The following is a 14190-nucleotide window of genomic DNA, read 5'->3' on the forward strand; positions in this document are numbered from 1 at the left end:
CAGGGCTATGTTGCACATTTCTTGGTAATAAATTTGATCACAGTCTATTAAAAGAGCTAAAAAAAGAAACAAAAAAATCAATTGTACAGCTATTAACATTTAACTTTAAAACAAGAAGAAAATACAGAAAACGACTACATAAATTAAAGCAGATCTGCTGTTTCTCTGATGCATGTTGACTCAAGTCTTTTCATGGCTGCAAGTTAATTAAAAAGCATTTGATCGGTCCCATTCGATGTTCTTTGTTGCGTTTTTCATGTCAAAATGAAGGTTACTGAGAAATTAAAATGTAGTTTTCTTGGCTTTAAAGTAACGATCACAAGAAGACTTCAATAAAGTTTTTTAAGCAAAATGAGAAGCAAAGGAGTCTTGATCTGTCCAAAACTGGAGAGCCAGAACTAATAAAAATTAAATGTTATCTAGTGAGGGCCAGGTAAAGTGCTAACAAGGGCCAGATCTGGCCTGCGGGCCTTGTATTGACACATAGGGTCGAACTGCTAGTCTGAGTGAGGCCAAGACCTGAGTGGATTGCTGCCATTTTAAAACAGTTTTATAAACCTGACCTAGCTGTATTCTGGCAGATAAATTATAAATATTGTAGTATTTCTGCAGGAAGTGCCCCAGGCTGCGCCTAGCTGCTGCAGGTAAGATATCAACTGTTCTTTTTTTTTTTTACTTGAGAACATCTGATTTATTGCTCAGACATGTATGCTTTTTCAAATATTCTGCGTAATTATTGAACGTAAGCTGTCGCCGACTAATAATGCATTTATTGGACCTTTCAGTAAGACAGCTGGACATTGACGGCTCCCTCGTCAGCTTATTTTGGAAAAAGATTAACCCAGATAATGTAGAGTGATTTTCAGTCATCATGCTGCCCTCTGCTGAATTACTGAATTAAAACAAAACTAAGAGAAAAAAATAATTTTAATAATAAAAAACATATATGCAGTCTGTTTTACAGTCACTATGAGTTGGGGGATTATTCCCCTGTTTTAATACTACTACTACTAATAATAATAATAATAAAATTAATAATAATTCATTATGGGAGTACTGTAGTATTTTCAGGCTGTGGACGGTAGAGGGCGCTGGTACATCAAATCAACTCATTGACATCAGCTCAAATCTTTCTTTACATAGTATTTTCTCCGTAGTCTGTTTATTGTTTACTGCTCCCGTTTTCCAGACACCACACAACCAAAGCAATTTTGCACAACTGCAGTAGTTTTTATTATTTATTTGCTATTTTCGGTCGCTAATGCGCAAATTTATGAGCACGGTCCCTTTAAAAGCGTTCCGCGCAGTCAGTTCCGCGCATGCGCACGGAGGGTGAGCACTGTCCCCCCCCCCCCNCTAAAAACAACAACAATCACTACAGCGGGGCCAAGCAGAAAGATGGCCCTGTGAGAGAAAGCGCAACACTGCAACAAGCCCAGCCCAGCTGCTGCTACTTCACCCGGAGCTGTATATGTCGATGGTGCCGAGCTCATGAACTTGGCCAGTCAGAGCGGGGATGCTGGCGGAAGCCAGCTCCTCTTCGCCAACTTTAACCAGGACAACACGTAAGGCAGGGCCAGGGGGGAGAGTCGGGGGAGCCGCTGGCCTGTGGGAGCCGTCGGGCTAGCTCCCGTTAGCTAGCTCAATGGGAGCTAACGGGGTCACAGGTGGCCGTGTGAACACCCAGGACCACGTTTCTCACTGTAGACATGACTACAGTGAGCCAGATTATTAAATAAATCATCCAGACAGATTTTATTTCACCGGAGATTAGCCTAGCTTTCCTGCTAACGTGATGGTGTGTTGTCCTGTCTGGGGCCAACTTTAGCCCCAGGATTAGACTCCATGGTTGTGAGGTTACTTGATGAAAGTTATGATTTATGTCCAATAATCAGTTAAAGAAGTCCCTGTCATGATTAATAGCTGACATGATTTAGATGTGTTAGGATGTGTAGCACTCAGCTGGAGTGCAGTTCAAGGTTGTGAAAATCTTCAGCTGGATCACTTTTATTTACTTATTTCTTACCAAAGATTAGGACTTTGTGGGCCACTTTCAAACTCTTGGCTACACTGGTGTTGTGCAGAGAAAAAAAATCACCCCTGCATCTGAATGCGGTTTGTTGGTGTTGGTATATTTATACAGGGTGTGTTGAATAACAGGCTTGGTTGCCATAATGTGCACCCCCTGGTAAATGTTTTATTGTACTTTTGGTTGAAAAGGTTGGAGATTGATCACTCTTTCCTGGGCCAGAAACAGGAGGTTCATCTCCTGACAACCAAGCTTTCTATAAATAAGCACCCCCATGTAAATATATCCTAATGAAATGATTGGAGATAATCGTGCCCTGAAGGGTTTTTTCCAGCACAACACTGGTGCAGACGAGCCTGGCGTTGTCGCAAAACTCCATTCCTGAGACAGCAGCCGCCGTCTGACAGCTAATATCCAGTGTATCCAGTGACACGGAGACGGCAGCGCTGCCTGACATCTCTGTGACAGGAAGGAACGACCCCGGACTCCATCTCTTGTCTGTCTGTAATGCTTCGCTGATCTAACGCTCCTTGGTCACTGCCTGTTCTGTTTCTGGCCTTTCTTTGCGCAGGTCCTTAGCTGTTGGCACCAAATCGGGATACAAGTTTTTCTCCTTGTCCTCAGTGGACAAATTGGAGCAGATATATGAATGTAGTAAGTATTGTGCATGCTCTGTTCTTGCTTTCTAACGCCGTCAATCCATGTGTGAGTACAGTGTACTCATGCAGTCAGGATCAGATAAAACACTAAGGGACTCTGTTATGTTGCTACTCGTTCCGTCTGTATTTTGTCTAGACATGATGCAGTTACTTAAGGGTAAGAGTTTAGTTTGTAGCTTAAATATTAATATCACCTGTCAGCACATTACTCACACTCATAAGCTGAAGCATCAAGCATCCTTCCTGTTTCTGGATTCACACACATTACATGTTCTCTGCAGCATTCATTTTGTGCGATTGTGTGTGGCAAGATAACACGTACCGTTTTGATCATTTTGTTGCGTTTGATGCAAAGCAGGGAGTGGGAGCACTCGAGCTGCACGGTCAGAGAAAGACAGAAGGGAGTCGTGTCGTCTCAGACTCATTCTCTTAGACGCTAACATTAAAGCCAACTTGGCTGTGATTGTTGGAGACTAGTTGCCGATTCAAAGCCGTGACAAAGTGGGTGCAGTCTCGCTGAATTTTAAGCATTTGTGACCAGTGAGCTATGTGGCTGGACATTTAAAAAAAAAAAAATCGTGACCTGTTTTTGTGCGCACAGCTTGCAAAACAATATTTTGGGCCATTCGCATTACTTTGTAGCCCTCCTCCGCCCACATCGAACCTGCTTTGTACCCACCCTGGCAGCTGCCTCCATGTTTATTTCAATACGCTAAAAAAAATTAATGCTTTTTATAAATAAAGACCCGTTTTTTTAAAACCTTGTGTATAGCCTCGACATGATTACACTTGAATATTTGAGGCTGCAGCCCTCAGTATAGTTTCTGGTTAACTTCAGATCTCTCAACAGAAGGATTTTAAAAACACAAGCAGAGTAAGTTGTGGTTTCTCTGCAGGCAGCATCTGCTTCAGTGCACCTGTACAGAGGGTCTGTGGCCTGGGTGGCACTGATTGCAGGAGTTGGAGAAAATAAACAAAATGTAGGCTGTCAGTTAGTGTGCTGCGGTTGCGCAACCGGGCATCTGAGGACGTCACAGACCTGTTTTTGTTCAATCAGCTGCTCTTGTTTTATTTTTCTCAATTATCCGGTGAGGTAAGCCTCGAGTGGCATCAGCTTGTGGCAGCGTGACCTGCTCTGGGATCGGTGGCAGGCGGGGAGTTTGACTGGGGCGGTACACCTGTCAAACGGTAACACAGGTGTCACAAGGAGAGCTCAAAGCGGCAAACCTCCTGTGAAGCTAAAGGCATAAACAGAAAAAAGTCTCATTATTGGTTTCATTTCACTTCCAGTCGACTTTTTTTTGTTGTTGCTGTTTTGTCAGTGAATGCTAAGAGGGCGCCACAGAGCAAAAGTGATCGTTTGTGTTTGCGTCCCTGCAGCTGACACGGAGGACGTGTGCATCGTGGAGCGTCTGTTTTCCAGCAGCCTCGTGGCCATCGTGAGCCTGAAGGCGCCCAGGAAGCTCAAAGTCTGTCACTTCAAGAAGGGAACTGAGATCTGCAACTACTCCTACTCAAACACCATACTGGCTGTGAAGCTCAACAGACAGGTTAGAAGAGGAGACACAATTACAGTCTTGTTTATGTTTAAAGACATGACTTTATAGACCAACAAAGCCATTCAGGGATATGTTTGGGTAGTTGTTCCCCAGCTCTGCTGATGTCGTCGGGTTTCTCTGCAGAGGCTGATTGTGTGTCTGGAGGAGTCGCTTTACATCCACAACATCAGAGACATGAAAGTGCTGCACACTATCAGAGAGACCCCACCCAACCCTTCAGGTCAGTTGGAGACATGCAGTTTACACCAGAAATAATAATAATTAAACAAAAAAATCAATTGATAAAGTCTGTAAATATAAAGTCCAGCGAATAAAATGTTGGACTTAAAAAACAAAACAAAAAACAACATGCATGCAGACATAACAGAGCCACAAACATCTCAGCTTCATTGGAGTTTATTTTCGGCGGCGTCCATTTTGTTTCTGCTGCGTCAGAGCCTCTTCGTTTGGCTCTCAGGCTGTTCCAGTCGTCCCCCTCGTGCGCCGTAAAGACGATTCTGCCATGTTGTAGTTTTGTCGACCCTTTCAACCGTTTATCCACTTAATGGTTCCTTTGAAGCTCGTCACCTGGGACAGTAAAAGTGAACAGATGTTGTGCGCTACGTGTTTCAAAGTACACCCAGAATGCATTGTGGCCTGAGCCGACAGAGCAGCCTAGCGTCTGCCGTGTATTATTTTGGATTTTTAGACTTTTTCCAGACAAAAACGGCTGTAAAAAGGTGGTGGGTTATTTGAATTTCTCCAACAAATGGCTGTCCTTTAGTTTAGTTTGTGTCTGTGCCTCCTCAGGGTTGTGTGCCCTCTCCATCAGCAACGATAACTGTTACCTGGCGTACCCGGGCAGTGCAACGATAGGAGAGGTCCAGGTGTTCGACACGGTCAACCTGGTAGGTGACCGCTAACGTGCAGTAGTTAGGCTGTCTTCTCTCTTTGTTTTAACTTGCAGACATGTATTCTCCAGCTTCCTCTGTGCAGATTTTCTTGTATTATTTTGTATTTCCCTTTGAAAACAGACATGCAGGTGATGGGTGAGGGGTCAACGCTCTTCTGTCTGTGTAATCTGTCCAGCAGGCTGTCTGAAATAGACACAGGTGTGTTTTTGTTTGTTTCCAGCGGGCAGCAAATATGATTCCAGCCCACGACAGCCCGTTAGCAGCTCTGGCGTTTGACGCCAGCGGCACCAAGCTCGCCACAGCTTCGGAGAAGGTATCGTCTGTCAAATCGAGCCGCTGTCGTGGTGACGGGATCTCTGTCCGATTTAAATGAATGGCCCTTGTGTTTGCTTCCCTTTCAAGTGTTGTATCTCTCTGCATGTGCCTTGTGTCTCTCACTTCCTCCCAGGGCACAGTCATCCGTGTCTTCTCCATCCCAGAGGGGCAGAAGCTCTTTGAATTTCGGCGAGGCGTCAAAAGGTACAAGATCCGAGAGCCGTCACGCTGTCTGGAGTTTTTTTTTTTTTTTTTTCCTGTGTACTTTTAGGGTTTTTATATGCTGAACACTTGCTCCTCTGTGCGTGTGTTTCAGGTGCGTGAGCATCTGCTCGTTGGCGTTCAGCATGGAAGGCCTGTACCTTTCCGCCTCCAGCAACACAGAAACGGTCCACATTTTCAAATTAGAGACACAGAAGGAGAAGTACGTGTAAGTACCGTCCTGTCCAACTCGTCCACCTGCAGCGGACTCTGTCCCCCCCTCCCCCTCGCTCCTTCCTCCTTCCTCAGAATGAAAACACAAGGTGCTGTGTGTGTCGTTTCAGGCCGGCAGAGGAACCCACCACATGGGGAGGCTACTTGGGGAAGGTCCTGATGGCGTCCACCACCTACCTGCCGTCGCAGGTCACGGAAATGTTCACCCAGGGACGGGCCTTCGCCACCGTTCGCCTGCCTTTCTGCGGGCACAAAAACATCTGCGCCTTAGCTGTGTGAGCATGAACACCGTTTGGATTTTTAAACACTTAACAGCTTGAGCAACGGTGAGGTCAAAGCCTCTGTTTCTGCGGATCAGAAAGTGACTAAAAGATAAACCGATGTCCAGGCAAAATACAGCTAAAGATTGTTTTCTTACATTTACATTTTTTTATGAAATATATATTTATAGAAAAAAGAAAGAAGTCCCGTGCAGACTCTTAGCCTTATGTATTTGGAGAAAACGAGCGATTATCTCCAGTTGTTAAGCACAGGAGTGGATCGATCTTCATTTAGACTTGTTGGAACTGATGTTAGAGGGAAGACTAGGTTAAACTTCAGCAAATTCAACACAAAGACATGTTGCTGTTTGTATAAATAAATATGGTAAAAGCAAGATGGTCCCTACAATAAGAACTAAAACACGCCTCAGAAATCAGAAGTATTCACCTGCAGAGATATAAACTGAAGGTTTTGCCGTGAATCTCATTTTCTCCCAACAGAAATGTCAGAAAAATGCACTGAATTACAGCAAATATCCAGTGATGGCTCTTTTGGCAGACATTATAGGGAAGTTTCAGGATCTGGATTTTTGATCCTTTACTTCTTAAACATTGCGAGATCAAAGTGCTGACCCTTTACTCCTTTAGTTATTTATAACAGGAATGTAACCACTGATGTGCATTTATTTTTGCTCCTTGGTGGCGTCACTTTAGCTCCTTTAGACGTGACGTTCGATCACGCTGTGTGCTGCTTCTGCTTATGTCGGCATCCAGCTTTTCCTGTGTTTGCTTTAATCTGAATCACTTCCCGTTTGCAAGAAAGTCACCAGACAAATTGTAACCCAGCTGCAAAAAAAATGCAAATGAGCAGGATATCGTCCTATCGGCTCCTGGTCAGCTGCAGTTGTCCAAACTGGACTTTATTATAACCAGGATGTTCACGAATCTCCGTTTTGATTGTCTTAAATCAGGATTCAGAAGATCCCCAGGCTGCTGGTCGCAGCCGCCGACGGATACTTGTACCTGTACAACCTAGATCCCCAGGAGGGAGGAGAGTGCACGCTCATGAAGCAGCACAGGTACAACGCCTGCCCTGGGAGCGGAGAACGAACGAGTTTTCCACGCGCTTTTTCAACACCAGCCGTGTTTTCTGAAGTGGTCTCCAATCTGATGGCTGCATTTTGTGACCGACTTTCAGGTTAGACAGCAGCACCGAGCCCCCCAATGAGATCCTGGAGCAGGGCTCACATGATCGCCCCCTGGTGGCCCAAACCTATAGTGCAGCCGTCACTAAAGGTAGGATAACACAACCGATGTCAGTAAGTCTCTTTTAAGGACATTAAAATACTGGAAGCTGTATAATAAATTGACTGAACATATTTTGTTCCACTGATGTGTGTGTTGCATGACGAAAACACTAAAAGTTCACACATTAATTACCAAACTATGGCAAATTTATTGCCCACGGTTACTATTTCTGTTGGCTGATTCACATTAGCCAACCCAGAAATGTCTGTAACTCGTTCAATTTCACAGCTAAAACTTGGTGTGGCAGTAGTTGAGAGTGATTCACAGCACATACTCTGAGCATGACATCTTGACAGCTTGTGATATCAAGGTCAAGGTTCAATCAAATCGGCTCCAGCCATCATTTCTAAACATAAGACCATCTCAGTTTAAGACTCTCACATGAAAGGCAGTTTTAAGTACATTTGTTGGATAGTTGTCAAAATGTATAAACATATTACAGAATGTGGACATTTTTTTGTTTGTGTGTTTGTTTGCTTTAAAGCTATATCAGACTTTTTGAAACAGGGTTTTGTGGAAAGGTTATAAAAATGTAGTATCTTACCTGTTGTAGATGGCTCCTTGAATGACCTCAGTTTGGAGAAACGGTTTCATTCTGATCGGACTGAGAAGCAAACAAATTAGGGAGTCACTTTTCCATAAAACTTCACTTCAAAAGATCTGAATTATCCCTTTAATTCATGGCCAGTTTAAATTATGTTTAAGTATGACATTTTGACGTTTTTAGCAAGCCAGCTGACACCCCATTCAGGAGCGGTCGGTCGTTTTTGATTGTTTGAACTTGTTGCCTAGGTTACTGCGAGGAACAAGGCGCCGTGGGCGGGGCGGGGCTCGAAGAGGACCTCAACGACCTGCGCTTGGAGGAGGAGAACGAGCAGCCGCCGCTCATCCTCGAAACCGACTGACCCGACAGACTGCAACGTTCAGAGGGCTCCTCTGGTGCTGCGACAAAACATCAGACCCAAGGAGGGAAAGGGGGGGGGGGATTAAAGATGGAGGGGAGGTTGTTCAAGAACCTGTCCGTCATTCTATCTGTGCGTTTTGGGTTTTTATTTTTTATTTTTCCCCCCTGTCCACTTCCGAATCTTTATCCTTTTCTTCCCTCCTCGGCTCCCTCTTCGCCCCCCCCCCCNNNCTTCGCCCCCCCCCCCACCCCTCAGTTTGCCTGCGCAGGCCCAAACTGAAGCTTTGCATGTACATGTGCCAACTGCTAAAAACAAAACAAAACAAACTTGCTCCATTTGTAAAAACGAGCCCCTGTGAGTGTGGTCCAAAAATGGAAAGGAAAAGAAAAACTATTCATGTAGCCGTGTCTTATTTCTGGACACACACACACAGATGCAAGCACTGTGTAAAATGAAAGTGATCGTGTAAGTGCCTCTCTAGCCTCGTCGTCTTATTTGTTTTTTGTTTTTTTTCCCCCTGTTTAAAAGGGTGATTTCTTTAAATTGATGGAAAAAAATGTTGTTGTTTTTTTTTAAGAGATCAGACCTTAGTAATTGTGTGAGCGCGCACTTTTCCTCTGCTGCAAAAAAAAAAAAAAGTTGCACAAACAAAGAAATGTGGCATCCACCACGATGGAAGCCTTTGGCACGAGGCAGAGGTGTTGGCGAATAAGTGTGTGTGTTTATGCTGAGATTTAAAGTGTGTGTGTGTGCTGGGCATGTACATTAGCAAAACATCTAGTAATAATAATTATAATAATATTAAATACGCCCCCTCCTATCCCTTCCCGCTCTTTTTTACCTCATCCAATCAGAGGATCAGGTCCCATCCTCTCTGCTCCACAGGCCTGCAGTCATTGGTTGACATTTCTTTTTTTTTTTACTTCTTTAATTGATTGTTTTTAAAAATCTCAAGAACTAATCATAACCAATGATGTGTCATGAAAACGTGCATGGTGTTGTCGTGATACTGTGTCCATACATGGAAGACACATGGCTGGTGGCGATGAAGACGACGAGACTAAAGGCTGTAAAAAAAAAAAAAAAAATGTCCACTCTTCATCCCGGCCGCGTGTCCCCCGCACATGACTAGATATACCTGCACCCAGTTGCTAGGCAGCGGCTTGAAGGCAGCACTCTGAGACACGTCGGACCGTGAAGTGGACCGCGGACCACGCCGCGACCCGGGGATGGGGCTGAGGCCCACCAGCTGGTCCGGGACGCTGCGGGGTTCCCCGTTTAGTGTCTGAGGCGGCTAAACAGAAGAGTTTCAGAGCGTCAGGCATTTTCTAATGATTTTTGTACAAAACGTGAAGCATTCATCTGAAACTATAATGAAAATAAATCCTGTATTGATGTAAGAGGGTTTACTTTCATTCCTATTTACATCTTGCGTTTATTTTGCCGTTTGTATATGAATTTCTAATAGCAGAAAAAAAAATTAACATTTCTTACTGTTAAAGGATATTAAATGAATACTTTTTTTATAAGTGAGGTTATGTGGAAAAATTAACAATGGATATCTTACTAGTTGTAGATGGCTCTTTAAACGACCTCAGCTTGGAGAAATAAAGTTAAAGTTAATAGCTACGCACAGTTCCTGTGTTTACGTAGGACTTTTTGGTTATCTGTGAGCAGGCGTGGCCTTTTGTGGCTGTGTTTACACTGGAAATAAAGGTCAAGGCAGAGTAGGTGAAGCAGCAAGGGTTTATTTATCCACATTTAGAACCCTTGATGAACGTCACGCCTTCTGACGGCGCCAAAAATCTCTCTAATCACAATTGCAGCCTTAAATAGTCTCAGCTGTTTAAGGATTAAACCATTCTTAACTCACAGGTGAGTTTACCAAATTACAGCATCCATCTATATACATAAAATACATTTAATAAATACAAACATATGATTTTTACCCCTTACTTTTTATACATATTTTAACCTTTTACCTGAACGCTTTCATGAAAACAAAAACCCTTACACAGAAATTCCCCACACTCTCTTATTCCATGGCCTCTCCCGGAACCTATAAATGGTGTCTGGACCACTGGGGAAGCATTTGTCCGGACACAGGAAAGACAGGTGAGTAATTAAATTCTAGCAACTTCGAGCCACTTCTTTGCACTCACACTTTTATCATTAGACTCCACACAAACATTTGCCTACGTTTTACTAACCAAAGGACCTTATTTGCTCAGAGTAATATTTCTTCTCTCCTCACAGACAACCACCCCACCTCTCAATGAGAAGCAGCTGTGCAGGCCTGGAACAAAAGGCTACGTGCTAATTATTGAAATAAAATCAATAAATAATTAAAACCTCTTGTGTGCAAATGGTTATTGATGTGCAAATCTCTGCTTAAAGTGCCGTGCTAAATGTAGTGCTGGTGAAGGTGCATTTAATGAAGTGCACAGGTGTAGGGTTCTTCCAGAATTCTTTGTTTGCTCAGAGCCAAACAACAGCCTAAATAGTTCAGAGGTGTCTATTTCAGTGCCAAAGGCATCACATGAACCAGTCATGAAGTCCCATCACCATTTTGAGGGAACCTTTAACCAGTTCCCGTGCCGGTCTGCAGTTCTTCAGCTCCCTCCAGCGGATTGATCGTTGACGTCTAATCCAGGCCCAAATAGGCTCTGGTCCTTCAAAGTGGACCTGGCTACCAGCGTCTGCAAGGTAGTCAGCTCGTTCATTACCATTAATACCAGTATGTCCTGGTATTTATTTAACAGTAAGACTTTAATCTCTCCCCAGTTGATTGACTGCTCCGGCACGCTCCCAAACCAGCGATGATATGAAATGTGGCGCATGGAGAGCTCGTATAGCAGCTTCTCTATCTGTTAGTATAAAAATGCCCCTCTGTGTACATTGAAGAGACGCCACATAATGGTGGATTGCATTTAACTCTGCTTGAGATGGGTGGTTGTACTGCCCTACACCTGCTGACCCCTTCAGAAGGGATGGTCTTCTGTCACCTGGTCGCTGTGCCCCACCAGGCTGGCCTATATGTGCTCAGTCTCCTCCGCTTTTAGAGGTCTATGCAGTTTCATCATCTGGAAATATGATGACAGGCAATTTGGAGTCTATCATTCTGTTGTGAGGAAGACAGCTGCCATCCATCTCAGGAGTGGGCGTCCCAGCAAATTCACCCCAAGGTCAGACCGTGCCATGCTCAGAGAAACTGGATGTGTTCATGTCTACAACTGCAATTAGAAAAAGACTGCACAAGTAGGGCTTGTGAGAAATGGATAAGGTCAGGCATGTTTGTCGGTTTTGGGCTTTTGTTTGATAAACAATACTAATGTTGGAACCTGTTGTGTGTTTTCGTACACCTGAGGTAACCCTGGTAAAGATCAGACCGTTTCATTAAGTCCTGATCCATAAAACCCTGGACCTGAAAGAGGGTGGACTCTCTTGTCCACATCTCTGTAAACTGAACTGAGTGCCCGATTGTTTTAGGGAGAGAAATGTTTGCCTCAGACAAATTAAAAAAAAAAAGATCTGCACGTGTTTGCTTGTTAGACAAAGTGTGCATGTGTGTGTGTCAGTATATCCTCTGGAAGTGTGTGAGCAGCTTTGGTGCTTATGTGGATTTATTATGTCCTGTAAACAGGCTGGAGACAGACTCCATTGTTTCCTTGGCTAATACTGCAGCCCTGCTGTAGAACCAAACCCAACCAGCTATAATCCCTGCTTCCCTTCGGGCTTTCACAAACATTTCGGCCTGGCGAATTTACGATAAACATCCCCGAAAGTGCCCTAAATAACACGCGAGACGTGCAGAGCTCTTGGGTTGTGTTTCGCTAACCCCAACCCAGAGTCCGAAGATGTTGGTGCTGAGTTCAAACCTTGAAGTGTGAAGGACTTCTTACTTGCCCAAACTGAACACCGACTCTTATTTAGGTGGAACCTGGATGCTCCCTAGACGAGTAGCAACAGCTGAAAACTGGATGTTTCAGATTTTAAAGAAAAGTATGGCATCTATTTGATGTTTGAGCTCTTGGCTGAAGTTCTTAAAGGAATACCTGTCACCCACTAAAATCATCTTATGTTGACAAATGACAGAGCTTAAAAATGACCTGTTACCCAGAGTAAATCCTGTTAATGACTCTCAGCTTCTACTACATCATATATCTGTTAATTCGGCTGAGTTATAGCCGGTTTCGTGGTTTCTTAGGTCAGTTGGTTGTGGCAGCCATATTAAACTGGACTGCCTCCAATGGTTAATGAGCTGTAGATGAACATTTGGGACAGGTCTGAAGCTGCAAAAGTTTGCATCTTCAGCTCTGAATTGGTTCAATTACTTGGAAGAGGGATATAATTCAATAATAGACATGCCACTCTTCTTTATAGCAGATAGACTTATCGTCTATCAGTGAATATGTTGAAAAGGTATTTGTGTTTGTGTTTATTCAATAAAAGTCTAAGCAAAATCAGAGTCCATAGTGTGGCTTAAATTAAAAATTTTGTAATGGGTGTTTGTCTGTTGATAAATTAGAACACACATTTAAAGTAAGCATTCAATAAACTTGACAAAAATCAGAATATATTGTTGCCAGAGTTAATAAATGCTTCACGTGCAAGGGAAGTTATCAAAAATAATGTATGACCATTGTATCCAGTAATTAATTTTAAATTAATACTACACAACAACACATTCAGTGGCACATAAGGAATAATTTAATGTAATAATTCTGTAAAAGCATGAAATGAATAGCAGCTGCTGGTGCTATAGGTGTTAAAACAGAAATAACTTGTTTAAGAAACACAAGTTATTTAAGATATGTATTTATTTGAAAGTCATCGATTATTTTATTAACATTTTTGTGATTTTCAAGTTTGTAATATGAAACTGATTCTAATGTTTGAATAAAGTGATCTTTTTTTCAACAATCATATCGGGGGAAAAAAGCAGACTAGCATTAATTTGACGCAGACGGGCACGCACACGCTCTCCGTCGCGCTTCTCGGGGGTGAGCACGTACAGCGTAGCTGCAGCTACGTGCCCGAGCCTGCCCGAAAATGTTCTCCCGTGTTGTTGAATTTCGAAGGAGCGCAGGACTTTGCGGTGAAATAATACCTCCTTGTCCGTGAGGAAAACAGAAACTAAGCGCATGGTTCGCGGCTAAAGTCCGCCGCGGTTCCGTTTTGGGGTGAAGGTGTGATTTTGGCTGACTCCGAGGGGAAGTTTGTGTGGTCCGTTTTTTTTATTTGTTTTTTTTTCTTCTTCTTCTTCCCCCGGAGTGATGTCGAATCCTGGGAGTCGGAGGAACGGGTCCAGCATCAAAATCCGACTGACAGGTAAGGAAAAACAAAGCGAGCCAGATAAACTATCGCTTACAAGGCAGCTGAAATCCTTCCTTTATAAACCTCGGTTGTTGTATGTTGATGCCGTCAACCCAAACTTTATCTGCTGCTAACGCTCGCCTGTTAGCCCGTGTTAGCTTGTAGGAACACTGTAGTTACCGCTGACCGCTAAAAGCTCGTTAGCTACACCCATATTTGTCAACGGCTGACCACCGGCCGAACCCCACCGACTGTGCTACAGCAAGAAAACAGCTAATGCCGTCCCGCATTCTGCTCGAGGGTCGATTTATCTGCAGATGTGACATGCTAGCCTGGATTTACCAGTGGCCATCGATCGGTGTGTGGCTGCTGCTGTGTCAGCTGCAGTTCAGACCCGCTGAACTTACCCCGACCCTTCCCGGGGAAAGCGCTTCCTCCTCAGACATTAACTGCTCCGCTCGGATATGTACTTATTTATTTGTGTTTGTTTGTTTAGGGAGGAGGGAGGGGG

The 14190-nt window shown here is 43.7% G+C and overlaps 2 protein-coding genes across 3 annotated transcripts in view; both read left to right on the plus strand.

The window, feature by feature from the left end:
• Positions 1–1353: 1353 nt before the first annotated feature.
• Positions 1354–9492, plus strand: wipi2 (WD repeat domain, phosphoinositide interacting 2). The gene is made up of 12 exons (XM_017416475.3): positions 1354–1565; positions 2601–2683; positions 4069–4238; positions 4371–4467; positions 5037–5134; positions 5361–5453; positions 5589–5659; positions 5772–5885; positions 6001–6165; positions 7122–7229; positions 7349–7446; positions 8251–9492. Exons 1-12 carry the CDS (start codon positions 1492–1494, stop codon positions 8361–8363), a joined length of 1284 nt encoding a protein of 427 aa, XP_017271964.1. The 5' UTR covers positions 1354–1491; the 3' UTR covers positions 8364–9492.
• Positions 9493–13383: 3891 nt separating this feature from the next.
• The window catches only part of smurf1 (SMAD specific E3 ubiquitin protein ligase 1), an 18224-nt gene continuing 17417 nt past the window's right edge, over positions 13384–14190 (plus strand). Inside the window, exon 1 of one of the 2 annotated variants that reach the window (XM_017416788.3) lies at positions 13384–13694. In XM_017416788.3, coding sequence (XP_017272277.1) covers positions 13640–13694 — 55 coding nt within the window. In that variant the 5' untranslated portion in view covers positions 13384–13639. The remainder of the gene's footprint in view (positions 13695–14190) is intronic. The other variant, XM_017416789.3, reaches the window with a different exon arrangement.

Source organism: Kryptolebias marmoratus, linkage group LG12, assembly GCF_001649575.2.
Source record: "Kryptolebias marmoratus isolate JLee-2015 linkage group LG12, ASM164957v2, whole genome shotgun sequence".
Lineage (NCBI taxonomy): Eukaryota > Metazoa > Chordata > Actinopteri > Cyprinodontiformes > Rivulidae > Kryptolebias > Kryptolebias marmoratus.

Bases quoted from the DNA above. Each gene is read 5' to 3' on its own strand.
- wipi2 (XM_017416475.3), top strand. From the start codon at position 1,492: ATGAACTTGGCCAGTCAGAGCGGGGATGCTGGCGGAAGCCAGCTCCTC. The intron at 4,468-5,036 runs GTCAGTTGGAGA...GTGCCTCCTCAG, and splicing joins GACCCCACCCAACCCTTCAG to GGTTGTGTGCCCTCTCCATC. The intron at 5,135-5,360 runs GTAGGTGACCGC...GTTTGTTTCCAG, and splicing joins TGTTCGACACGGTCAACCTG to CGGGCAGCAAATATGATTCC.